This window comes from Ceratotherium simum, chromosome 14, assembly GCF_057802395.1.
Source record: "Ceratotherium simum simum isolate JZ-2026a chromosome 14, ASM5780239v1, whole genome shotgun sequence".
NCBI lineage: Eukaryota > Metazoa > Chordata > Mammalia > Perissodactyla > Rhinocerotidae > Ceratotherium > Ceratotherium simum.
In genome coordinates, this window is record NC_141913.1 from 12,973,550 (window position 1) to 12,999,134 (window position 25,585).

At 34.0% G+C, this 25,585-nt stretch overlaps 1 protein-coding gene across 3 annotated transcripts in view; it reads left to right on the top strand.

Annotated features, from left to right (window-relative positions):
* Positions 1 to 25,585, top strand: part of SMCHD1 (structural maintenance of chromosomes flexible hinge domain containing 1) — a 129,208-nt gene that overhangs the window by 93,933 nt on the left and 9,690 nt on the right. For all 3 annotated transcript variants that reach the window (XM_087439050.1, XM_087439049.1, XM_004421023.3), the window contains 13 exons: positions 2,668 to 2,755; positions 3,637 to 3,768; positions 4,590 to 4,742; positions 9,109 to 9,235; positions 9,412 to 9,531; positions 10,984 to 11,069; positions 11,692 to 11,814; positions 14,969 to 15,159; positions 17,636 to 17,745; positions 18,015 to 18,085; positions 20,309 to 20,480; positions 24,821 to 24,979; positions 25,273 to 25,375. In XM_087439050.1, the coding sequence (XP_087295176.1) occupies positions 2,668 to 2,755; positions 3,637 to 3,768; positions 4,590 to 4,742; positions 9,109 to 9,235; positions 9,412 to 9,531; positions 10,984 to 11,069; positions 11,692 to 11,814; positions 14,969 to 15,159; positions 17,636 to 17,745; positions 18,015 to 18,085; positions 20,309 to 20,480; positions 24,821 to 24,979; positions 25,273 to 25,375 (1,635 nt within the window). The remainder of the gene's footprint in view (positions 1 to 2,667; positions 2,756 to 3,636; positions 3,769 to 4,589; positions 4,743 to 9,108; positions 9,236 to 9,411; positions 9,532 to 10,983; positions 11,070 to 11,691; positions 11,815 to 14,968; positions 15,160 to 17,635; positions 17,746 to 18,014; positions 18,086 to 20,308; positions 20,481 to 24,820; positions 24,980 to 25,272; positions 25,376 to 25,585) is intronic.

The window sequence follows — 25,585 nt, forward strand, 5'->3', positions numbered from 1 at the left end:
TTTATCTACAGACTTAGATTATTATATTTTCCTGGCAGATTGAATCAGCTATCATTATGAAGTATTCATGTTTTTCTCTAATAATACTTTTTGCTTTGAAATCTACTTTGATAACAGTATCCATATGAATGACATGCAAAAGCCACCATGAGAGTTAGTGTTTGCATAAAATGTCTTGTTTTCATTATTTCTATATCTTTATATTTTAAGTGTTTTATAAATGGTATTATAGTTTTTTTAAATAATTTGTTTTTTAGTTAAAACATTTAGATCTTACATATAATTACCAAATCACTTGCTTTTGAATCTACTGTTAGTTTTTTATTTGATCCAAATATTATTTCTTCTTTTTTCTTTTTAATTTATTAAGTGTTTTTATTGTCATTTTCTACTGCTTATTTACTTCTTGGTTATACAATCTTTCTATTCTCTAAGAGATTTTTTTTTTTTAAGAGATTACAACATGCATAGTTATGCATGTCTAATGACAATGTAGGGTTTTTTACCCTCTTCTTGGACAGTGCATGTATCCTAGAACACTTAAACTCCATTTTTCCTCTCCCAACTTACATGCCTTTGTTGTTGTATAAGTTAAACCTATCAAGGCATTATTATTTTACATAGTCAGTGTTCACTTAGATTTACTAACTCCTTTTCTTTTAATCTTCAACTCAGGGCTTCTACCTTGGGATCATTTTCCCTTTGAGGAAGTTTGTTTAGTATTTCCTCTAGTGCCCATCTACTGGTGACAAATTATCTCTTTTTACCTGAAAATATATTCATTCCTTCTTTACACTTGAGGGATATTTTTCCTGGATAGGATATGCTAGGTTGGCAGTTTCTTTCTTGCAGTACTTTGAAGCCATCATTCACTATCCCCGTCATTTCTGTTGAGAAGTTAATGTTTGGTCTTGTCATCTTGAGAAGTAATCATTTCCCCTCTTCTTTGGTTGCTTTGAGTTTTGTTTTCAGCACTTTTACTGCGACGTGTCTACGTGCAGATTTCTTTTTATTTGTCCTTGGTTTTCAAAGGCTTTGATTTTGTGGTCTTTGTTCAGTTTTGAAAAATTGTCAGCCATTATTTCATCAAATATTGCTTCCGCCTCATTTCTTTCCCTCTTCTTTTCGCACTGTTAATTACACGCACGTTAGTCCTTCTCGCAGTATTTTCTCTCTTACACTTTTCTCTATTTGCCCTTCTTTTGTCTCTCTTCTAGATATTTTCTTCTGAACTACCTTCAATTGACTAATCTCTAATTAGTGGTATCTAATTTGCTGGTAAACATCATTTTGAATTATCACTTTTCCGTTTGGTACTTTTAGTTTTTTTTTTTTTTTAAGGTGCAGTTCTCTGAATTCTTCATCTTTTACTACTCTGAGCAGTAATCAGAGTTTATTAAAGTCTGTCTTGAGTTCCTTTCTGTCTGTTTCAATTGTCTCTTGTGTCTGTTGATTTTCATTCTAGTTCTCTTGCTTCTTCATGTACCTGGGTTTAACCTTACATGTTATTGATGAATATTTATAGAAATAATTTGAAGTCTAAGGAGTTATCTTTCTCCAGCTAGCATTTACATTTGCTTTGTCTGTTGTCTGGGCTACTAGCAGTCTGTTATCATTTCCATCCAGTTTCAGAGATTGAGATAATTCAAAGCTGTTAGTTGCTTTTTCCTTGAGAACCTATCTGCTTTAGGTCCACTTTTACTCCTAGGATATGCTCCCAGGAGTAAAGCAGCCTTAAATGTGAAACTCACCTCCCAGGATCTCCATGCTATTTTATGTCATGCTGAGTTATTTTTCACTTTTGCTTGTTCTCTCTCAAACATATTCAAGCACATGTCTTTTTTAATATGGTAATGTTTATCAGGAAGGGTTGGTCTGTCATTTGGAAGCATAAGTCTTGTTTTATTCTTATTGTAACTGTGTTAGGAATTATCCACTTGGAGAAAACATGGCTTAGGAAAAGGTTAAATAATTTTCTCCAAGGTTGCATATATGTTACAGTGCTGGAATTTCAATTCAGATATGTAGTCAAAGCCTTTGTTTATTACATTATGCCAATATTTTGACATTATGAATGACATGTAAAAGCCACTTTAGAGATCATGAACCACATTGCACATATCAGGCAAGGTATACCATAGAATGTCATTCATATTTTTGTTGTGTTTAAGTGTGACCAAAAGAGGCTAGTAAGTTTACTTCTTATTAGGTTACTGAGCTCTTTATTGGTAATTCAGTCACAGTAAGTGCCTTGTATATATAAAGTTACATATTTAGTACTTGAATGGAAAACAAAGCAACATAAAAAGGTCAGCAGGATAGCCTATAATTTTGAACTGTAAGTTGGAAATTTATAATGTACAAATGAAGCAAGATTCTCTTGACTTATAATTCAGCACTTTTTGTATTTATTACTCTGTCAACTGTATATTCCTGTTCTTTCAACTTTTGCTGTATCCAGAGCCTGTGTCCTGAATGTTTTGTGAAAGAGGGGCCTGGGATTAATCCTGATATTGCAGGAGATATTTGTTGAATGAAGATGAATGTAGTGTAATTCTCTTCTTACTCATTAACTTTTTGTGGAAGGAACAGAAATGTTGATGCTCTGAATTCCTTCCCCCTTTATTTAAAAGTGTCAACGATCTTCTCTCTTTGTCTTTAACTTAGGGATAAAGCAATTCCTAACAAAGTGGGGACATATTGTATCCAGTTTGGTTTTATGATGGATAAAGCAAATATTCTTAACAGTGAACAGGTTTGTTTACTCTCTCTCTATACCACAGTTAGCTTTACATTTTCTTGCTTAGTTGAGAAATGAAATGTTTTATTTAAAGTAAATTAATTATTGGATGCAAAGTATAAATGTTATTTTCAGGAATATTAGAATAGAATATATTTAAATTATGTTGAATAATTTGACCTGATGCCAAAGTTATTTTTCCATCCCCCTTTATATTGAAGACTCAATTAGTAAGCATTTTAATCTGTATCATGGTAAGGTTGCTGCTATCAACCATACATGAAAAATTTTCAATTAACATTTCAGGTACTAGAATTCTGGATAATGAAGTTTAAGATAGATTTAACATACGTCATCTCCATTCAATGTTGTTAGTGTACTAAATTTTTAAAGATTACCTATATTTTTAAATGCCTCTAAATTTGTTCTTGTATGGTTAACATTCAAAAATTAATCTGATGTGACTTTTATCTTGAATTTTTCAAAGTTGATAAGGTGCTAGCCCAGTGGCGTAGCGGTTAAGTTCGCACGCTCCGCTTCGGTGGCCCAGGGTTCGCAGGTTTAGATCCTGGGCGCGGACCAATGCACTGCTTGTCAAGCCACGCTGTGGCAGCATCCTATATAAAGTAGAGGAAGATGGGCATAGATGATAGCCCAGGGCCAGTCTTCCTCAAGAAAAAGGGGAGGATTGGCAACAGATCTTAGCTCAGGGCTAATCTTCCTCACATACACACACAAAAAATGTAAGTTGATTAGTGTTAAGAGATTAATGGAAATATATATATATTTATAACATTTCATTTCATTTAATATATGCTATCATTATTTCTTCTCTTTCTCTTAAATACTAAGTCATTAATATATTGTTAATCAGAATGCTTCTTTTGTTTTCTAAGATTATAGTTGATGTTCTGCCTAATCAACCTGTGAAGTTAGTTCCTGAAATTCAGCCAGCTACACCAGCTGTTTCAAATGTTCGCTCAGTTGCCAGTAGGACCCTGGTCAAAGATTTACATCTTAATATCACGGTAATGTTTATTTACTTCCAATTACAAAGAGTAACAAGAAAAATTATTGCTAGTTTTAGGGTGCAAGATAATTATAGAATCAGATCTTGATTACACTTTAAAGTTATAGGAGAGATTTGTGCAGATGAAAGCAATATTTATAAACATATTTGTACTTGAATACAGATAGAGAGTGCATAACATTATACATAGTAAATCTAGATTAAGTAGAACTGACTCAAAAATGCAGAAATCTGACTACCTTTCTTAATATATACCTTTAATCGCCTATTTCATGTATGTCTTATGAATGTGTGTGAGGTAGGGGACAGAAGATGAATTAAGTATTTATTTTGAAGAGATCTGCTCTGATGACTGATCATAAGGAGCTCCTCAAAGCTTCTGATTACCCAAAGAGTAAGCAGCAGTAGGTCTGCTGAGAATATTAACAAAAACACATAAAACACAGTAGCTGTTGGAGTACTTAACACCTTCAGTTTATTTTCCTGTTTTAGATGAGTGAATCATTCTTAACTTCTCTTCCCCAGCTCAGTAGATGCTAAAAGTACATTTAACAGGTAAATTTTAAAATGGGAGTCATTTTTAATATAGAAAAGTTAGGAGCCATTGTATTAGATAGAAGCCTCTAGTTCTTTTATGGTTTCGGGGATTATTTCCTCCCTATGGAGCACCTACTCTGACCGTATTCTGTGCTTGGAGTAAGAAGGATCTGGATAATATTTGGGGCTTTATAAAATGTTTCTGATTTGTACATGTCTTTCTCTGGGTTTAATTTTCTTATCAATTCTTCTCATTAGTTACTTTTTATTGTTTACTTTAAGGATGAGTACAACAATCATACCGGAATTGATTTGGTTGGCACTGTAATAGCTACCATCAAAGGTTCTAATGAGGAAGATAATGATACGCCTCTCTTTATTGGGAAAGTTAGAACACTTGAATTTCCCTTTGTGAAAGGTTCAGCTGAAATCACGGTAATTTTTTATGTCTTTTGGTAGATAACATTTCTGTATTTAATAGTTTAAACCACAGTATTACAATATCTGTTCTTTTGTATGTGTATCTATGAAGATGCTCCAATTATAGCATCTTTCAAATTGGAAAGTTAGCTGAAATATTTCATGATTTTGCTCTAAGCTATTACAAATTGAATCCAGGATCATTATTACTGTTAGCAAGACCCTCTTCTCCCTATGGATGACTGTTTTCTCAGATTGTAGTGATTTTTACCTTTAGTGGTAATATGGTACTCATGTTTCATTGAAAAGCCACCGTTCCGTGGATAGAAACAGAATAAAATATACCCCTGGTAATATGTACACCTATCTAGAAAAATTTAATACAACAGCTTATCTTTGTTACTCATTTTTTTCCAAAATGGAAACGGCTTTACTTATAGAAAAAACACACAGTGCAAGAACTTCAAAAATAATCACTATGTTATCACCCTTCAGAGATATCAATGGTTAGCAATTTAATGTATAGCCTTCCAGGATTTTCTGTACCTAACACTAACACTGCATGGATACTCTGTGTGTATATGATTTATTTGCATGGAGGGTGTAAAATTTCATTAATATAATAGAACTCTGCTTTTATAAAAATCTTCTTATTTAACACATCTTTGATGTATTTCTTCATCAGTAAGTATAAACTTTGGATATATTTCTTCATCAGTAAGAATAAACCGACATCATTGTATTATTAATTGTAATTTATTTCATCAACCCTAAGTGAAAATTTAGTTTCTTTCCAAAGCTTGTTTTTATCAAAACAGTACTTTATCAGCTTTCTTCTGTATGTATCCCTTTACGTATATCTGATGAGTTTAAGAAATTTCTAGAAGTAGGATTGGAGACAGGGTATGTACGTTTTTAAGCCTTTAGGTAGTTATTGCCAATTGCTCTTCAGTTTATATTCCCGCCAGAAATATGTGTACATCCTCATAATATTGCCAACCCTGAATATGAACGGTTTTTTAAATTCTAACCAAGCTTCCTATATTTAAAGAAATATTTTCTTTGTTACTAGTAAGGTTGAACATTTTTCATGTTTTTGATCTTTGTAGAATTGTCCCTTGACTCTTTCTCTTTTGGAATGTTCCTTGTTTTCTTCTTATGTTAAAAATATTAATGCTCTTTTGTATATAAGTACTTTTTCCTGAGTTTGTCTTACAGATTTTAGTTTTGTTTATATTGGAGCAGGAGGAAGGATTATATTCATAGTGGTAGATCTAGTATTCTTATGTCTTTAATCTTTGATTTGTCTGGATTTTATTTTTACCTTTTATCAAATTTATTAAATAAAATTTCTTAGTATCATTTATTGAATAATTCTTCCTATATGAATAAATTTGAAATGTCACCTTTTGTTATATTTTTTGTTGTCATTATTCATCTTTACATCAGTTCCGGTGCTAATATCACATTGTTGTAATAACATTAGGCTTATAAGTGGGGAGCCTGCCAGCTTGCAGCTGGCCTACAGTTCATCCTGTTGGTCGGTCTGGGAACGACTGACCATTATAGCATTTCCATTTTAATTAGTTTAATTAAAGTTCTGGCGTTTTTACATAAAGATCTGCATTTCTGATTTATTTGGAGAATTCTAAAGACCTGGCAATACTGGGCCAAGATTTTCTTAGTGCAGCAGAATTTTCCAGTGAGCTGCATCTCTGCCACTTCTTTTCATCTCTTGACATTTAGGGCAAGTGTCAGTTGCTACGTGTAAAGTTGTTTTTTTATTTTTATTGTAGCAAAGAGTAAAGTGAAATTTTCTTGTACCCTAACAAAAATTAGGTAAGGAAAGCCACATGTTGAAAAACAAAGAAGGGAGGAGGTATGTTTCATATGCAAAGTGGGTTTACGTTGGAAGAATGCACCTCACCCACTTTACCTTTTTACCTATGTCTTATTTTCTTGGCCCCCATATGCATTTGAAATGGCTAACCCTGTGTACACGTTTCTGGGATTAAGGCAGTGACTTAAGCTATTCCCCCACAGCTGCATATAGAATCTAAGCTTCATGTCATGCATATGAATTTCCACTAGAGGTTCCTAATATCACACTGAATAAACAGAAATCTCTTAAGTCCTGCTTGGCTCCTCACCCATGTATTCATTGAATGGGTCTGGAGCAGGGCTGTGAAATCTGATTTGTGACAAGCTGGTAATTCTTACCGTTAGGCTTCTTTAGAAAACACTGGCCTAGAAAACAACCAGTATTTGTAAATGCTCCATGTTTGCTTGAAAGGAGTGTGTATTGCTTTCTTTAAAGTTATAATCTAACTTTAGAATTGGTCAAGTTTAATTGTGTTACTCAAATTCTCTATAATTATTTGCCTGCTTGATCTGGAAACTTGTGAAAGAGATGTCTAAGTTTCATTCTGTTATGTGTTTGTCCACTTCTCTTATTCCAAATTCCCATTTATACTTGAATCCAGTTTTGGAGTCTTCAGTCCTCCTCATTTCTATTATTCTCTTTATCCTTTTTTCTTGATAAGCTGTACCTCAGAGATTACAAACTATAAAACTCTGAGTTAGGAAAGGCCTCCTTAAATAAGACATAAAGGAAAAGATTTTATATTTAACTATATAAAAATTTAAAACTTTGTAATACCATAAGCATATCTTAATCAGAATTAAAGAACAGTGGCAGTGTGTTGATCATTGTTGACACTGAACGATAGGTGTGTAGATTCATTATATGATTGTATAATAAAAAAGGAAGAAGTTTTACGGATGATAAATTGGGTAAAAATATTGCCATATATCCATTTTATATATATATAATAGAGGATTAATGTGTTGAATATATTTTTAAAACCTCTTAAAGAACTTCCTGCAAATCAGTAAGAAAACAGATAATCTAGTAGAAAAATTAATGACTAAAGAATATGAGCAGGTACTTAACGGAAGAGAAAGTATTAATGAACAGTAAACAAGAAGCATGACCTCCATACCAGTCAGGGAAATGCTAGTTAAAACAGTAATGACTGGTAGTTTTTAATCTATCTTTTTAGGAAAAAAAATACTTGATTGATATTAAGTGTTGACCAGGATCAGAGGAACTGGTTATTCTTGTACATTAATGGTGAGAAGCTATACAGCCTTTTTGAGGGGAAATTTGATACTCCCTTAAATAAACTGTTTTAACAAGTCATTATATTTCCCATTATCTGTTCTAGTGAGCACACAAAGAAGTATTAAAGATATTTTCTTTGCTGTATCAGAAGTAATAGCTTAAAAATTTTAAACTTAAATGTTCATCACCCCAGAGAAAGGAGATTATAATGTAGTATATCTATAAATGCACATAAATTTTACAAATTGGTATCTAGACATTCTCTTGAATTGATCAACAACTCATATTGAGTGCTGAAAGCAAATTGCTGAAGTATCAAATATGTTATTTTTTAAATGCAAACAGTATTTTATTTTTATATGTGTTTATATTTGTGTAAATACATTGAAAACAGCTTTCAGAAACTAAGTGGGATTGGAGATTGGTTTAATGATGGGCTTGTATTCTATATTCTTTGAAAAAAAGAGTTGTTAGCTATAATTTATATTCGTGGATTGTTCTAGAGTATTGATTTAGAGTTTTAAAAATTCTACATCTCTGTGAATTGTATTCTTGTATTCTAAAAACAAAAGAGCTAATATCTGTTGTTTCCTGTAAGACTGTGAAAAAAATCATTTAGGATCTAAGTATGTGTATTTGCATTATTTACTAGTTATATGCCATGGTCTTAAACTAAGGTATATCAAAAGATTTTTGTGTGTGCGTTAATGAAGAAAATACAATTTTTTAAAAAAACAAGTCTTGAGAGCTTTTCAGGACCTCTTGTTTGGTCACCTGGGATTGGTGGGTCTGCTTCCATGGTAACAGCTGTAATTTAAAACTCAGCATTGGGCTTTGTGAATTTCTTTCTGATTGTTTTTATAACTTTCACACTATCAGCTGTTTCACTGCTTCAGCTTACTGGTTGGAATTAAGAAGATTTTGCAGGTCAAGATATAAGTGACCATGATATTTCTGGTCTGAAAGAAAAGATACTTCTCTTGTAATTTTCCATTGTTTATAATTTTTGCATAAGCTCTTTTTTGATAAGATCATTTGACTTTCAAACCGAATACAGAAGGGTAAAAAGTTTTATGTCTCGGGTGGTGCTGCTGATGATTTAATGAATGCTTAACGCATTTTAAGAGTCAGTCAATGCCTTTTCCTTTAAAATTTACCATTTACTTGAAAACAGAGCGCAATGAGATATCTAACATTTATACATTGACAAATACCTTTTCAAATCTTGCTTTTCCTTACTGCTTTTTCTTTATACAGAGCCTAGTGCTGGCAGAAAATAGTCCTGGAAGGGATAGTACCGAATATTTTATTATATTTGAGCCTCGGCTACCAGCTTTATCAAGAACATTAGAATCATATATCCTACCATTTATGTTTTACAATGGTAAGTTTCTAGGAAAGTAGTGGATTAAACTGTTATGTTCGTGGTACTTTAAGTAACTTTGTTTGGATTTCCATTAACATGGTGCTTATTAGTTATCTAATCATGTTATGACATATTTTGGAAAAGTCACAGTTTTAAAATTATTTGAAATAAATTATCTGAATGTTTTTTCTTAGATGTTAAGAAGCAGCAACAAATGGCAGCACTTACAAAAGAAAAGGACCAATTATCTAAGTCTATTATAATGTATAGAAGTTTATTTGAAGCCAGCAAACAGCTTCTTGATGAAATGAAGTGTAAGTTATTTTGTATTCAAAGGTAATGAAAAAATTATGCTTTGGAGAACGGTAAGGCAGAAGGCTGAGACCAGGAAACACAAACATTGCTTTCCTGGACTTACAAGTAAACTGCAGAATGGTAGTAATGATAGTTTGTATTATTCGTTATTTGATCTTCTTTAGATGAAGTATTTCTTCATTTTAAATAAATCTGTATCCTGCTTACCTACAAAAATTTGAGATCTTTTTTAATTAGAAATCTGAATCTGTGGAAATTCAAGACTTTTGACATAACAACAATCATGTTTATATTTAGCTCCAGCTTCTAGCAAAAGATATTGGATGACAGTATCAGTGAGGGAGTGATGTGTAACTTAATTTTTAATTTGAATCATAGGACTGTATGTAGTTTACTTAAAATATCTGCAATATGTCACACTGTGGAGGTGTACAGGGCAGCACACACAGAGAGAGATGTGACTTATTTTTGAATGAATACACAGAATGTTTGCTGCAGTTTTTAATAATGTTTGTATACCATTAAGGCATTTGCTGGGTTGTGCTCTATTATCTTTTCATATGTCAGATTTTTTCACTATGATTTTTGGCTTCATGTTAACTACGTAGTTAAAATTTTGATCTGTTAACCAACAGATATGTACTGCCTGTGTCAAAGTACTCATTTTTGTGTATCTATCCAAGGTCAAGAATAGTTAGAGGATAATAGGAGCTAAGTAAAGTAATGAGATGATACATCATTTGTAGCACTGAAAATTGTTTCTATAAAGTCTTATTTGCTTCTTGGAACAACCTTATGCAATTATGTGTAAGTTTTGTATAGCCATGTGGATTAAGATTAAATAACTTATCCAGGATTACCTAGAGTTTGCCGTATAATAAATATCATAATATCTTCCTTAACCACATTAATTTTGTTTCTCCTTTTTTGTATTAGATCTGAACCTTAATTTTAGGTTTTTAGTTTAATTTTGAATTTCTAAGATAGCCACTTCCCATTTTTCATTTTAGTGTCAATCATTAACAGGAAAAAATAAAAGGGATTGAAAATATTTTTATTTATTTATTTTTTATTTTTTTGTGAGGAAGATCAGCCGTGAGCTAACATGCATGCTAATCCCCCTTTTTTTGCTGAGGAAGACCAGCTCTGAGCTAACATCTATTTCCAATCCTCCTCCTTTTTTTTCCCCCAAAGCCCCAATAGATAGTTGTATGTCATAGTTGCACGTCCTTCTAGTTGCTGTACGTGGGACGCAGCCTCAGCATGGCCGGAGAAGCAATGTGTCGGTGCGTGCCTGGGATCCGAACCCGGGCTGCCAGTAGCGGAGCGCGCGCACTTAACCGCTAAGCCACGAGGCTGGCCCTGAAAATATTTTTCAAAAACTATATTTTAGGGGGCTATCAGAAATTCGTGCAGTTTTTTTTTTTTTTAATTTTTGTTTTTAATTTTAGGCCAAGTTGAAGAAGCAAAATTAAAAGAGGCCCAGTTGAGAAATGAACTAAAAACACATAATATTGACATTCCTGCAACACAACAGGTACAGTTTCCAAGTATATGTGAAACAGTTCTCTTTTTATTAAATTCTAGTCTATAATTTTTTTACGATTAATATTTTAATAGGAATGTATGAGCACTATTGTTTTTGGGTACCAAGACCTGTGGATTATAGTCTAGTCACTTACTAGACATTAAAGGGGACTAGCAAAATAATAGAGTGCTTTTTCAAAGAAATGGCACTTTTATTTCTAATATGATGACACCAATAAGTGAAATGAATAATACACCAACTTGAGAACTGCATTGAAGAGGCTTAAGTAATAACCAATATATATGGTGACAAAGAAAATGAGAGAAAGTAACAAAAGACAATAGATTTTTTAAAAACTTACATTCTTTTATGTGTATAACTCAGTTTTATGTGTATAACTCAGTTTCAAAGAGAAGTCTGATTATAGGTTGTGCATTTCTTAACTAAGATAGAAAAAAGCAGTGAGATGGAAGCTTCACATTACTTTAACCATATTCTTTTGAAGTAACGCCTGCTTAGTAACTTTATGTTCTTGAGTTGTCCAAATTGTTGATTTTTTTCTGCTGTCATTATGGGCTGCCTCGTACAAGAGTAATTGGCTTTGTAGTTAATTTTTCCTTATGAATTACAGATGCCACACATTGAAGCACTTTTGAAAAGAAAGATGTCAGAACAGGAAGAACTAAAGAAAAAACCTAGAAGATCATGTACTCTTCCAAACTATACTAAAGGCAGTGGAGATGTTTTGGGAAAGGTTTGTATTTGAGCCTTTTTAGAGGCAATATATTTTATTGTCCTGTTTTGTTTACACTGTGTTTTAAAATGACATTATAGTAAAAGAGTGTCAGTTTCTTTGTACTTTTAAATTTTTACGATAAATTAATTGCTCTCGTTACCATAATAGGGATTTGGCAGGATTTTAAACTGAAATGCATAATTAATTCCATAATTCTTATTGCTGTTGAGGGCTGTGGCAGAAATTGTTAATATGTCTTAGTTCAAGGCTTATTGTCTACTTAGAGGTGCTTTCCTGTTATGTGGCTCTGTAGGTAGCCAAGACCTTTACATGTGACCCAGACTTCAGTGAGACAGCAGAAGAGAGAGAAAGATCAGAATTTTTATGAGTTCTGAGTGTAATATTTTTACAGAGTGAATTCTGGGACGCTCCTAGAACTTAAGAAAAAACAACAACAAACAAAAAGTTTTATACATATTTGCTCCAAAGGAAAGAGTGCCATTCTTCCTTCTTTTCTTTTATTCTTTCCCTCTGGTTTTACCTTTTGTCAAATGAATTGTATTTTCATTTTTATCCTATCATTATTCAGTCCAGAACATTCCATTTTATATTTTTTCTCAATCAGAATTTCTGTTTGCAATTATTAGTAAGTTCTTTACCTAGGTTTTGGCTCTTCTCTCTGTACTTTTTATCATCTGCTTTTTCTCCCAACACCTTCAGTTTTTAATGAAAGATTTGTGGTATATGTTCTTGTGTTTTACTTGTTAAACTTTTCCATTTAATATGCATCTCAGCTTACTGCTTTTTACCTCTGTTTTAAAATTTAGGAAACTGAGGTACACAGAGATTAAAACATTTTCTCAAGGTTACATAGCTAGCAAGTAAGTGGCAGAGCCAGGACTCAAAGCCAGGCAGTCTGACTCGGGAGTCTGTGCCATTAAATCACTGTTCTTCAGTGCCTGTGTATATCATTCTACTTTCACAACCACTCTATGAACTTTTATAGTATTTCTAGTTTTTGCATGGGAAATTGAAGTTCAGAGAGCTTAACTTGTCAGTATATAGTTAGTAAGAGGCAGAACTTAGCTGTAAACCAAGGTCTTTCTGACTCAGAAGGTAGTTTCTTTATAAACGGTTCCCTAGTATCAGAAGCAAACGACCCATTGAAAATAGGGCGTAGTGATTACTCTAGAATTGTGTAGCAGTGTTTACTACCGAAACCGTGTTACATTATTATCCAAGACCCAAATATGAAATTGAAAAATTAAGAATGTAAATTTAAAAATTGGAAAACAAGATGCTAATATATAATTTTTTAAATCGTTATTCCTCAGAACCAGTTTATAGAAAGAAGCACTCTTTATAGGAAGAAGTAGTCCTATGAATCTAAGCATATAAATATCTATAGTTAGCCTGGTTTCAGGTACTAACATTCCACGTTTCAGTGGTTCATTTAATACAAAATTCTGCTCAGTATGTAACATTTTTACCAAAGTATGAAGTAAATTTTAGCAGAAGAAATATATTTTAGTCTTCCATTCAAATATCCCTCATTACATATCATGAAAATCTGTGGGAAATCTATGAAAATCATTTTATGTAGTTTGTCTTCTGTCCTCTCAGAAGTAAAAACCCTCTCCTAACCAGCAAGAGGAAATTTCCACTCCCTCCAAATTATGCTTAATCTTCTTCCTTGATTCCTTTAAAAAAAAATTCTTCCTGGCATTTATCCTAAAACTAGAATAAATAATCGTGGAATGTAGTGGGAGACAAGGGGAGATTTTTCACCCAAACCTTACCTTGTGTTTATTTTTAACATTGAGAATATCTCAGGTAACTTGGATATTTTAGTGTTGTCCTCCTTAATTCAAAATATCTTGAAATCTCACATATATTCCTTTTTTTTAAGTGCCATTCATCTCCCTTCCCTAACTGGGGAAGAAGTAGTAAGTAACATCCATGAAAATGGCTAGGGTAGACTCAAAAAAGCTGAAAAAGTAGTTAAAGTTTAAGGAACAGAACACTGTACATTGTATACAGGTAAAAAAAAAAAGTGAGTTTATGTCTTAGAAAGGATTAGATTTTTGAAAAAACAGCCACACTATATATACTTCATATTACCTGCAAGTTTAAGGCAAAATGTAATGTAAAGGACTCTAGTGAGAGTTTCCAATCGTATCTTCACTTAGAAATAATTACTCCAGTTATGAGATTAGCGTGATTGTGAGCAACCACAGAATGGACACTGTCCTAACACTGTGGTCACAAGATGAATGAGGTCACTTTATTTGATTTGCTCTACTGATTTTTCCTTTGTTAGATATAATATTTTTTTCATCTTTATTTACATGTACTAGTTTCTCTGCATGTCTGTTTTCTTACCTTTCCTCGACCAGCTTCAAGAGAATTGGAATACAAGGGTAGACATTCTGATGTTTTTAACAGTGACACACAACATTCTCATTGCTAGGGCAGGTTTTTGCTACCAGATCAGGTAGGAATAAAGGGTAGATGTGATCATACATACCAGTGCAATGAATGAGGTTTTGTAGTTGGGCACAAAATTTCAACCTTGTTGGACTTTGAGCAAGAATACTTGTGATTAAAGTATTTATAAATAGGAGAGTGACCATCCTAAGCTCCAAAGTGTTTTTATAAGCAGAAGAAACAATGTTTATTTGTGATATTTAGATTTGTTTTCTGAAAGAAATACTATAGTATTGGAGTAAAATATCTACTTAGAAGAGTATGGTATATAACTGTGTTTATGTTTAATTAAATCTAAAACTCCATTTACTATTGTATATGTATATTATTTTAATGTATTTTATGATTACTTTACCAATTAAAATACAGCCCAGTAGTAGAGATATTAAATGTAAAAAAAGGTACATCATTAGTTAGCTGATAATATTCCAAATATTTTTATTTGGTCTTTGCAAAATTTACCGGAGTTTAATCTGTGGAACAGTTTTTCTGAAATTTAACAGTGGAATAGACAGTTTAATATAGTCAAGTCAGTAAGTTTTTACAGCTTGAGAATTTTTTGTTAATTCACATGAATATTTCAGAGAAGTGTTTTTGCTGCTTAGACTTGGACTTTTAGAATATTTAATATCAAATTTTTATGTATTTAAAAATTTTTTACTTGACTTTTAAAAATGGGTTATAGATTGCACACCTGGCACAAATTGAAGATGATAGAGCTGCAATGGTTATTTCTTGGCATCTGGCAAGTGATATGGACTGTGTAGTCACCCTGACCACTGATGCTGCACGTCGTATCTATGATGAAACTCAAGGTCGTCAGCAGGTGTTGCCTCTTGATTCTATTTATAAGAAGACTCTTCCAGATTGGAAAAGGTTAGAAAAAAGTGAAAGTAATAATTTTTTCTGAAATAACTTTTCTATTTCTTATCAAAGCACTAAATTTAAAGATGATTTCTCTAAAAGATGCCTAAAACAAACTGAGAAGTGACTCAAATTATCTACGTTATTTTGTTTTCATCACAAATGTGCATACTTCATTAAGATCAGTATTTCAGTGTATTCAATCATATATGCTGGCCATGTTTAATTTGCCAATTAAATGTTGTGTATATGACACATATATACACAAGTGCATACACATACAAACCTAAAGCAAATTTTTGGCCTTTGTGACAGGAAGGATTCTAAGATGTCATTATCATTAACAGTATGGAACACCTTTATTTGAAATAAGAGTATAGATACATGTCTTTTGTCCTATTTATGTGCTATGAAAATAAGCAGCCATCATTTAGGTATAGAGGGTCTCTATTGGACCTGCAAATAGCAAAGCTGACATGTAAGAAACCGTCTGCTTAGGAATTTCATCCATATTTTAATACAGTAGTCCCCTCCTTATCCTCAGTTGCACTTTCCGAGGTTTCAGTTACCTGTGGTCAACTGTGGTCTGGGAGCAGATGATCCTTCTGACTGTTTTCAAAAGGTCGGTTAGCCTAACGCAACGTCACAATGCCTACGTCATTCACGTCACTTCATCTCATCACGTAGACATTTTGTCATCTCACATCATCACAAGAAGAAGAGTGAGTACAGTACCATAAGATATTTTGAGAGAGAGAGACCACTTTCACATAACTTTTCTTATAACACACTCGTGTGTTACTTAACGACGGGGATATGTTCCGAGAAATGTGTCATTAGGCTATTTCATCTTGTGAACATTGTAATAGAGGGTACTTACATAAACCTAGATGGTATAGATATCTACACACCTAGGCTATATGGTGCTGATCTTATGGGGCCATAAGATTATGGGACCTTGTATATGTGGTTTGTCGTTATATGGCGCATGACTGTATATTGTTATAATTATTCTATTTTATTATTAGTTATTTTTGTTAATCTCTTACTGTGCCTAATTTATTATAAACTTTATCAAACATATGTACGTATAGGAAAAAACAGTGTATATGTATAGAGTTCAGTACTATGCTCAGTTTCAGGCATCCACTGGGGGTCTTCGAACATATCCTCTGCAGATAAGGGGAGACTACTGTATAAATCTGGTTTCTTTAAGTAATTATTTCCTTGTTTACTTTTAAAAATATGTTTTTAGGGAATAACTGTGCAAACTAATTAGGCATTTTTAATCTAAATTTTAAAATATTTTATGTGTACTCTGATTTTGACTATTTTTTAAAATCCACCTCGAAAGACTAAAAGGAAATGGTAACGAAACAAAAAAAAAATAAAATGTATAACAGAATATTGACCAATAACTTTTTCAGATCCCTAAACAAAGCTCTGTAAGGCCTATAACTGAGTAGGAATGGGGACTTGAAGGAGAATGGGAACCCATATTAAGAGTCTACTGTGTCATTCAACTAGCATTTATTTCATTTTGTAATCTAAAAATAGATAGAGGAAACAACTGGAATTTGAACTCAAATCTGTCTGCTTCTAAAATCTCCCACTCTGCTACTTGTTGCTACCCATTTTAAGGATTGGGAAATCCTGTCAGATAATAATTACTGTGTTGATAAGGGTAATACTTTTTGTGAAAATAATTTTCCCCTCCAGGAGGTCCTCTCTTATCTCCATAATCCCTCAAGACCAAGGTAAGAGTCCTAGATTTGGGGAGAGTATGAATTTGGTATTTAGGGCTAATGTTTGCTCTAGAAACTAGTTATCCTCTCTGTTCTTGGTATTGTGCCTCTTATTTGGATTGAGTCAACTAGTTCCTAGAGCCATGTGCACAGCCCGGCACTCCTACCTTCAAGATTTGGGAAAAGCTACACTATGTGGAAGGGAAAGGCCCTAACCTGACACCCCAGTCCACGGCCATCTCTAGGTTCTCATTGTTACCTCTGGGCGTTAATTGCTCATTCTCTGCACTGTGTGAGAGGGACAGGGAGCCAGGGTACTGAGCTACCTCCCTTACATGTGTCTAAGCCTTAGGCCCTGCCCCTTCCCTCGTTCATTCTAGGGCTCCTCTCCACGTGAGACAGTCATATCATTGGCATCCTCACCTAGGGCCAACTTGAGAGGCTGCTTTTCTCCTTTCTTTGTCAAACTAAACAACAGTTTATATTGATTTTACAGACCGAGTGTAGTAGTACAGATAAAACTAAGCAGATACCATATAAAATAAAACTTTTATATGGTAAATATTGTTTTCATTTCTAAGGGCATAATAGTTAATCATTTAGGAGTATCACTTGTGGATGGGGAGTTGATTAAATGATTACAATGATAGGCAATATATTCCTGTTTTTCATATTGCATATTTTTTAAATTAAAAAGTTATGCGTGTTTTCTTTAATATTTTTTAAAATTTCTTTTCATTCAGATCTCTACCTCATTATCGAAATGGAAAATTATATTTTAAACCCATTGGAGATCCAGTCTTTGCCCGAGATTTGTTAACATTTCCAGATAACATAGAACATTGTGAAACAGGTAAAGGAAATTATGGTGACTTTATTTTATACAGATGTTACATTTGTGATCCAGATATATAAATTACTGATTATGGAAATTTATGTTCTTATTTAGATTATAATTGATTTTTTAATATTTAATTCCCATATTTTTTCCTGTTAGAGGAAACTTTTGGATAAAATTCTAATGGTAGCATTCTAAGAAAAGTTTGCAATGTGTGTTAATATTTTAATACGATCAAGGAAAATGTCATAATTTTAAAAATTCATTTATTGAATTTTTTTTAGTATTTGGTATGCTGTTAGGAGACACCATTATTTTGGATAATTTGGATGCTGCCAATCATTATAGAAAAGAGGTATGTATTTGAATTCTTTTTTAATTTGTAACTCCAATTTTAATGTGTATTTTTAAAATTGAATGTTTTAGAGCCCTATATAGAAATAATTTCAGGGGCCGGCCCTGTGGCTTGGTGGTTAAGTGCGCGCGCTGCGATGCTGGCGGCCCGGGTTCGGATCCCGGGTGCGCATCGAGGCACCACTTCTCCGTTCATCCTGAGGCCGAGTCCCACATACAGCAACTAGAAGGATGTGCAGCTGCGACACACAACTGTCCACTGGGGCTTTGGGGGGAAAAAATAAAATAAATAAAATCTTTAAAAAAAAAAAAAAAAAAAGAAATAATTTCATTTTATGAGACATGTGCAAATGACTATGTAACCTTGTCAAAACCAATTTAAATCTTACAAATTGGTGAGCAACATAAAATTGGGCAAATATGTTAATGGATAGGCCAGGATGCAAATAAAAATGAGATGTTTTGGGGCTGTGAAATTGTCTAAGACTCAAAATCGGTAACTGTTTTAGGGTGGTATTGGAAAAAGAGTACTCTCAGATAATGGTGGAAATGTAATTTGGAATAGCTATTGTTTATTAGTTGTTAGGATTGCTGTAACAAAGTATCACAGACACGATAGCTTAAACAATAGAAATGTATTGTCTCACAGTTCCAGAAGCTTGAAATCCAAATTCAAGGTGTGAGCAGGGTTGATTCTTTCTGAGGGAAGGATCTATTTCAGAACTCTCTCCTTGTTTGTAGATAGTCATCTACCTTTATCTGTTCGCATCTATGCATATCTGTGTCCAAACTTCCCCTTATTATAAGGACACCACTCAATGAATTAGAGTGTCCTCTCATGACCTCATTTTAACTTGATTACCTCTGTCGAGACCTTATCTTCAAATAAGGTCACATTCTGAGGATCTGGGTGAGGACTTCAACGTATGAATTTTGAGGGACACAATTCAACCCATAACACCTTGAAGGGCAGTTTGGCAATGTAAATGTTTCGTTTATCTATTGTTATGCAACAAACACTCCCAAAGTTACGGGCTTTAAACAGTAACAACATGTTAGTTCTCATATCTCTGTGGATTTCTCCAAGTAGTGTTAGCTAGTTTCAGTGTTGGCTAGTTGCGCTGGGATGCTGAAACCGACAAAATGCCTCACTCACAGTTGGCAGTTGGTGCTGTTTGCCATCTGGGAATTGAGCGGGAGTTGGCCAGAGGCTTAGCTAGTGCTGTCTTCTGAGGTTATTGTTCTCACCCCCCACCCGCACCCCCCACCTTAGGGTGCTGTGGGATAATACCTTTAAGATTTTTAGAAACGCTTTTGTCTAGCCAAGAGGATCTAGGAGGCAGTGCCTTAAATCTTTCTGAGGTCTTAACAAAGGGACGTCCTTGACTTGATTTTGATGCTGAGGCTACATTTTACTGGCTGTGCACTAGGTTTGATATTAGCGCTGAGGCTTTCCATTTCTCTGTTTTGTTTTTTTTTTTTTTTGGTGAGGGAGACTGGCCCTGAGCTAACATCTGTTGCCAGTCTTCCTCTGTTTTGTATGTGCGACGCCACCACAGCATGGCTTGACAAGCGGTGCGTTGGTGTGCACCCGGGGTCTGAACCCAGTCTGCCGTCAGCAGAGCGCAAGCACTTAACTGCTACACCACGGGGCCGGCCCCTTGACTAACCCTTTTTACGACTTGGGTTTTACTACATAATTCTAGTTCCCCCAACTCTCAAATTACTAGCTCTTTTTCTTCCCACAGGTGAAATGGTAGTCTTGTCCTCTGAAGATTCAGCCCTGTGCTCTTCAGTCTGTTTTTCTTCAGTCTTATACTCTTTTTGCTATCCTTTGGTCATCTGGAAAACTTCTGTCTACCAGAAGGAACTGAGCTAGGGATGCTGCCTTGATACTGCCTTGGGTTCAGAAACACACAACTCTCTGGCTTGTCCTGCTCTCTCCCTTCCTCTTATCAGTCAAGCCATAAAATTCACTTTTTTCCATTTGCATTGTCACTATTCTGGTTTAGGCTGACACTTGAGAAGTAGTCTAATTTATCTCCCCACTTCTCGTTCTTTTCTGCCAGTTCATCTTACACATCACTAGCTTCTTAATTTTGTGAAAATACTACGATGATCATGTCATTTCTAACCTCAGAACCCTTAAATGATTTCCCCTTTCTTCGGGCAATTGAAATAAGTTTTATAGACTCAGTAATTAATACCCATTTACTTACAACAGGTTGTTAAAATTACACACTGTCCTACACTGCTGACCAGAGATGGAGATCGCATTCGAAGCAATGGAAAGTTTGGGGGCCTTCAGAATAAAGCTCCTCCAATGGATAAACTTAGGGGAATGGTATTTGGAGCTCCAGTACCAAAACAGTGCCTGATCATAGGGGAGCAAATAGGTAGGTTGAATAAGTACTTAAATAACAATTTCTCATTTTGTTTTAATCCTTTATTTGGGGCCTGTGTATTGAGGTTCTAACATGAAAAACTAAAAAGTAACAAATACAAGTAAGATGTATTTGTCCAGTACTTTCAGCTTTCTTATATCAAGTAGTTTCAAATTATATAGAGAGTAGGTTTGCCCTCATATTTTCATTCTTCTTATCTTGAAATAAAATATTGTCCTCGTTGAATGTCAGTATTTCATCAAATCATCATAATATTTCTTTTTATATCAAAATTGATAACTCTCTAGAATACAGCTAAGACCTTTCTTAGAGTGCATGACATGTGACCTCCCTGCCTCATTTTCCCTTCTACAGGCTGTGTCCCCTTGTTTCTAGTCAGCCAGATGTAATTGTCTCTACATCTGTACTCTGAAGTGCATACACTTTACGGAAGGTCTCCTACAGGTCATTACCTAACAGTCTATTTGCTCCTAATTTTATATAGTTCTAATATGCTTGGATATTTGGGCAAAAAGCAATTTGTTGTTGTTGTTAACTTTAAAAAAAAATAATGGTAAATTATGGTAAAATACATATAACATAAAATTTACCCTCTTAACCATTTTTAAGTGTCCAGTTCAGTAGTGTTAAGTACATTCACATTGTTGTACAACCATTCTCCAGAAATCTTTTCATTTTGCAAAACTGAAACTCTGTACCTATTAAACAGCAACTCCCCATTCTCCCTTCCTCCCATGCCCCTGGCAACTACCAGAGTTGCTGACTCTGTGAATTCGACTACTCTAGGCACCTCGTGTAGGTGGAATCATACAGTATTTGTCCTTTTGTGTCTGTCTTATTTCACTTAGCATAATATCCCCCAGGTACATCCATGTTGTAGCATGTGTCAGGATTTCCTTTCTTTTTAAGGCTCAATAATACTCTATTGAATGTAATACCACATTTTGTTGTTCACTTTTATCGAAGTATATAATACACATATAGAAAAGTGTACATTTCATAAACATACATACAGCTTGACAAATTTTCACAAAATAAATAATGCCCCTGTATTAAGAAATGGAACATCATCAGTATGGAAGGCTTCCTGAGGCCCTCTTCCAGTCATTGCCCAACCCCTTCTCCAAAGGATAGTAACTTTCTTGACTTAAAACAGCATACACTAGTTTTGCCCATTTTTGTAATTTATGTAGATAGAATCATGCAATCCATACATTTTTGTGTGTCTGGCTTTGTTCAACACTGTATGTAGTTGTAGTTCATTTTCATTGCAGAATGGTATTTTATTGTATAAATATACCACAGTTTATTCTCTATTCTACTGTTGATGAATTGGGGTAGTGTCCAGTTTTGGGGTATTACTTCAGCCCCAACAGTGTTTAAAATAGTAAGTTGAGAAAGATGGTAGGAAGGAGGTTGTTTTGTATTCTGTTCTGAGTCAGGTGTAGCTATAAGAGGAGACACAAGAGAGGCTCAGGAAAATAAAACTTCATTATACTCACAGGTCCTAGAGACAGGAGGCACAGCGTGGCATGCCATGCAGGGCCACATGGAAAAACACCAGGTGGTCAGGAGGCAGAAGACAGGAGCAAGGAGTGCTTAGGCCACAGCTTTTATTGGGGTTTCCACAGGAAAGGCAAGGCATGACAGGGTAAACAATTTAGGATTGACTAGTTTGAATAATTTCCAGTGGGCTTTGGGCTCTAGGCATGGTCTCTAACTAATTACCTGGTACCTGGCCCAGAGATGCTTAAGGCAGAGGACTCTTGCTTCTTGAGGTATGTGGGGCCAGATAGGGGAGGTTTGGCTCTGGATTAGTTAGTTTGCATATCAAACGCATGCTGGACCCTTTGCTATCTCTAAGAATTGGGTAGTCCCAGGAGGGGCAGTCTCTCTAAGCAAGAAAGGATTTTTAAGATGTCAAAACATCATAATATACAGAAAATTAAAATTACATACAACACAAAGTTTCCTACTTCTGTTTATGCTGGCAGTGAATGCATGCAAAATATCTTCTCTGTAGAAAACAAGTGAACATCTAAACAAACTGATAAGAAATCAGAGAAAACAATTCCGTCAGGGGCAATGAATCAGCATAAAAATTTATGCCTCAACTCTTACTACTCTAGCACAACAGTTTATGGCAGTGGATCCCAAACCAAAAGGAATTGCCTGTGAAACTTTTAAAGTAGATAGGTGCCATATTGACAGAATTTCCAGTTTACCTGGGCATCTGTATGTCAGTATAACAGTAAGACAGTATCTATAGATCTGTGGGAAGAAAAAATTGTAATTAAAGATTTCTGTGCTCTACTTGGTTGTCAAATATGTAAGCTTAACAGATAAATGCAAGGATTTCAAAATTAAAACAGTTACTTATTCGTGATAAATATCTCCAAAGATACACTCCACGTACAGACTGATGATTCAACAATAAGAATTCAAATATTAGATATGGTTTAAAAAATCAAATGAGACAGTTTAAAAACGATTACTGATCTGTATAAGGTAAGCAATAGCAACCAGTCCTGACCACTTTAAGCAAAACAGGAATGTATTGGAAAGAAAGAGAAGAAATCACAGATTTAAAGGAGATTGGAAATAGCCAAGACAAAAACAAGGATGGCTCTGGGACATTCAGCAGTATTGAGTTCCTTGCACCTTCACTCTGGAGTGCATCTTTTAACATGACTCAGATCCCACAACTCCTAGGAGAGAGAAATTCTCTCCTGAGTTAGCCAGCTATAGTAAGGATCAGATAGAACAAATGGCTTTGAGGAACCTCCTCCTCGTGTATTGTAGGATTGTTCGCAGAGAAAAAGCAATTTTGAAGTAGACTACCACCACAAAAATTGTCTACTACTAGCATTAAAAGCAGAGTGTTTGTCTTCTGATTTTACCTACACATTATTTTATGCTATAGTATTTGGTATGAGAAATGATATAAGAGCAAACAAAATCAGAGCATAAAACAAAAGAAAAAAATGAGTATTGTCATAAAATAAGATGATTAAAAATAATGAACTAAATGTAAATACATTAAGTTCTTTAATTAAAAGGCAAAGACACTCAAATTTTTAAAATCTAGTCCCAGGATATATAAAAATAGCTGTCATTTAATGAGTGCTTAATATGTGCAAGGAAGTATAGTGAAGTTAGATAAAGTGAGTAAAGAGAGACCTGTGGAAATTTAAATGCCGTATGCAAACACACCCACATGCTCAGTAAACTACAGAACAGGAATCAAACCCAGAGCCATCTGTGTCTAAAGGCTGTGTCTCTCCATGACACTGCTTTACATTCTTTACAAGAAATCCCCTTCTAAACAAAATACAGGGTAAAATTAAAGAATGAACGGAGAGTCATGTAAACATTAAATAGAAGAAATTGCAAGTAACAGTATTAGTGCCAAAGTTAACTTCAAGGCAGAGGCACTAAAAGGACAAAGATAAATTAATTTTGATAACAGACGTTTCCATACTAGAGGTCCAAAAGTTAATAAACTTGATGCAATAAATTACAAAATCAAAATTTTTAAAAGTGTTGATAATACAGAGATGGAAACATTGTTATGAGGAACCATTAATCCATGACCGGTGGTTAGTCAAAAAACAAGGAATTTCTATCTAGTAAGTTGTAATACCAGTACCTTCTTAAATATTTATAGAATATATCACAAAAATTGGTCATAATTTCATTGATCAAATTGCTACTCAGCTACCAAGACTACAAATTATAAAAAGCAAAATTTAGGATACATTTTTTAACATAATGTAATAGAGCTAAAAAATAACTTATTCCTTTCCTCCAGAAGTAACCCCAAATATTGGATGTTTAGAAACAACTATTTTCTCCAAAAAGAAAAATTAAGTATTTTACAGAGAGCACATTTTTGAAAGCTGTTTTTAAAATAATGATCATGTCTGCTGGAAGCAGTGATTTTCTAACAGTAGTATATTTAATGCATTCCCCCACCCCACAAATTTGTCTGTGTGGAATTAGATTAAATGCTGAATATCAAACAGGATGTAAACATTGACTGAGAGAGTGACCCAATTCACAGAGCGCTTTTATAAAGAAAACTCCTGAGACAGAAATAAATTTAAGGTCAAGCAATTAAAGAAAATTAAAATTTAACAAGCACCAGTCTTGTGCTGGCATCTAAACTGTGCTTTTTTATTTCATTTGTTTACATTAAACGTTTTATGACTTCAAAAGTAGTTCCCACATGTTACTATAACACTAGACCCAATGTTGCTAATTCTTCTTTCCTAAAACACTGATTTGATATGATGTCTAGTTTTAATCAAACATCTTTTGTTTCTTTTCAGATCTTCTTCAACAGTATCGTACAGCTGTGTGCAAGTTGGGCACTGTGAACAAAGACCTTAATGGTCAATTAGAGTACCTTCATACTCCTGATATGAAGAAGAAAAAACAAGAACTCGATGAACAAGAGAAAAATCTGAAACTAATAGAGCAAAAACTAGGTATGTGCTTACTTTTTGTTAACTTCTACTTTCTCTGCATGGAGATAATATTTATGATTAAAGAGAGTTCAACTTCAAAAAAAATGCAAATGATCCAGAACTTAAATCGACAGACACTCTTGACCTTCAAGTCATCTGATAAATGGTTGTAAACTATTCTCTCAGAAGGAGTAGTAAGAAGCATTCTCAGTATTATATATTAAGTCTTTTTCTATAAATGAAGATATATTTTCTTTTTTTCTTATAATTCCAGTCGTCTTAAAGTTAATTTTTTATATTTTCTATCTTTACAGGTATGACTCCCACACGTAAGTGTAGTGACTCATTGCGTCATCCAGTGGCAGATTGTCCAATTCCTCCTAAAAGGATGAGAAGAGACACTACAAGACAAAATAGGTGAGTCTGTTATGACGTGAGAGTTATCACTGGTTACTTTATCAAAGCTCTTGGCTCATCATATTTTAAAAATAGTGTGAATTTATTTTTAATTACCCCCTTGAACCAGAATTAGTTTTTGTTTTTTTTTTAATTTAACTAAGTGATGGATAATGAAGATAAGACATAGTCATTATATTCTCCGAGAATACTCCAGTTTTCTAAATGATT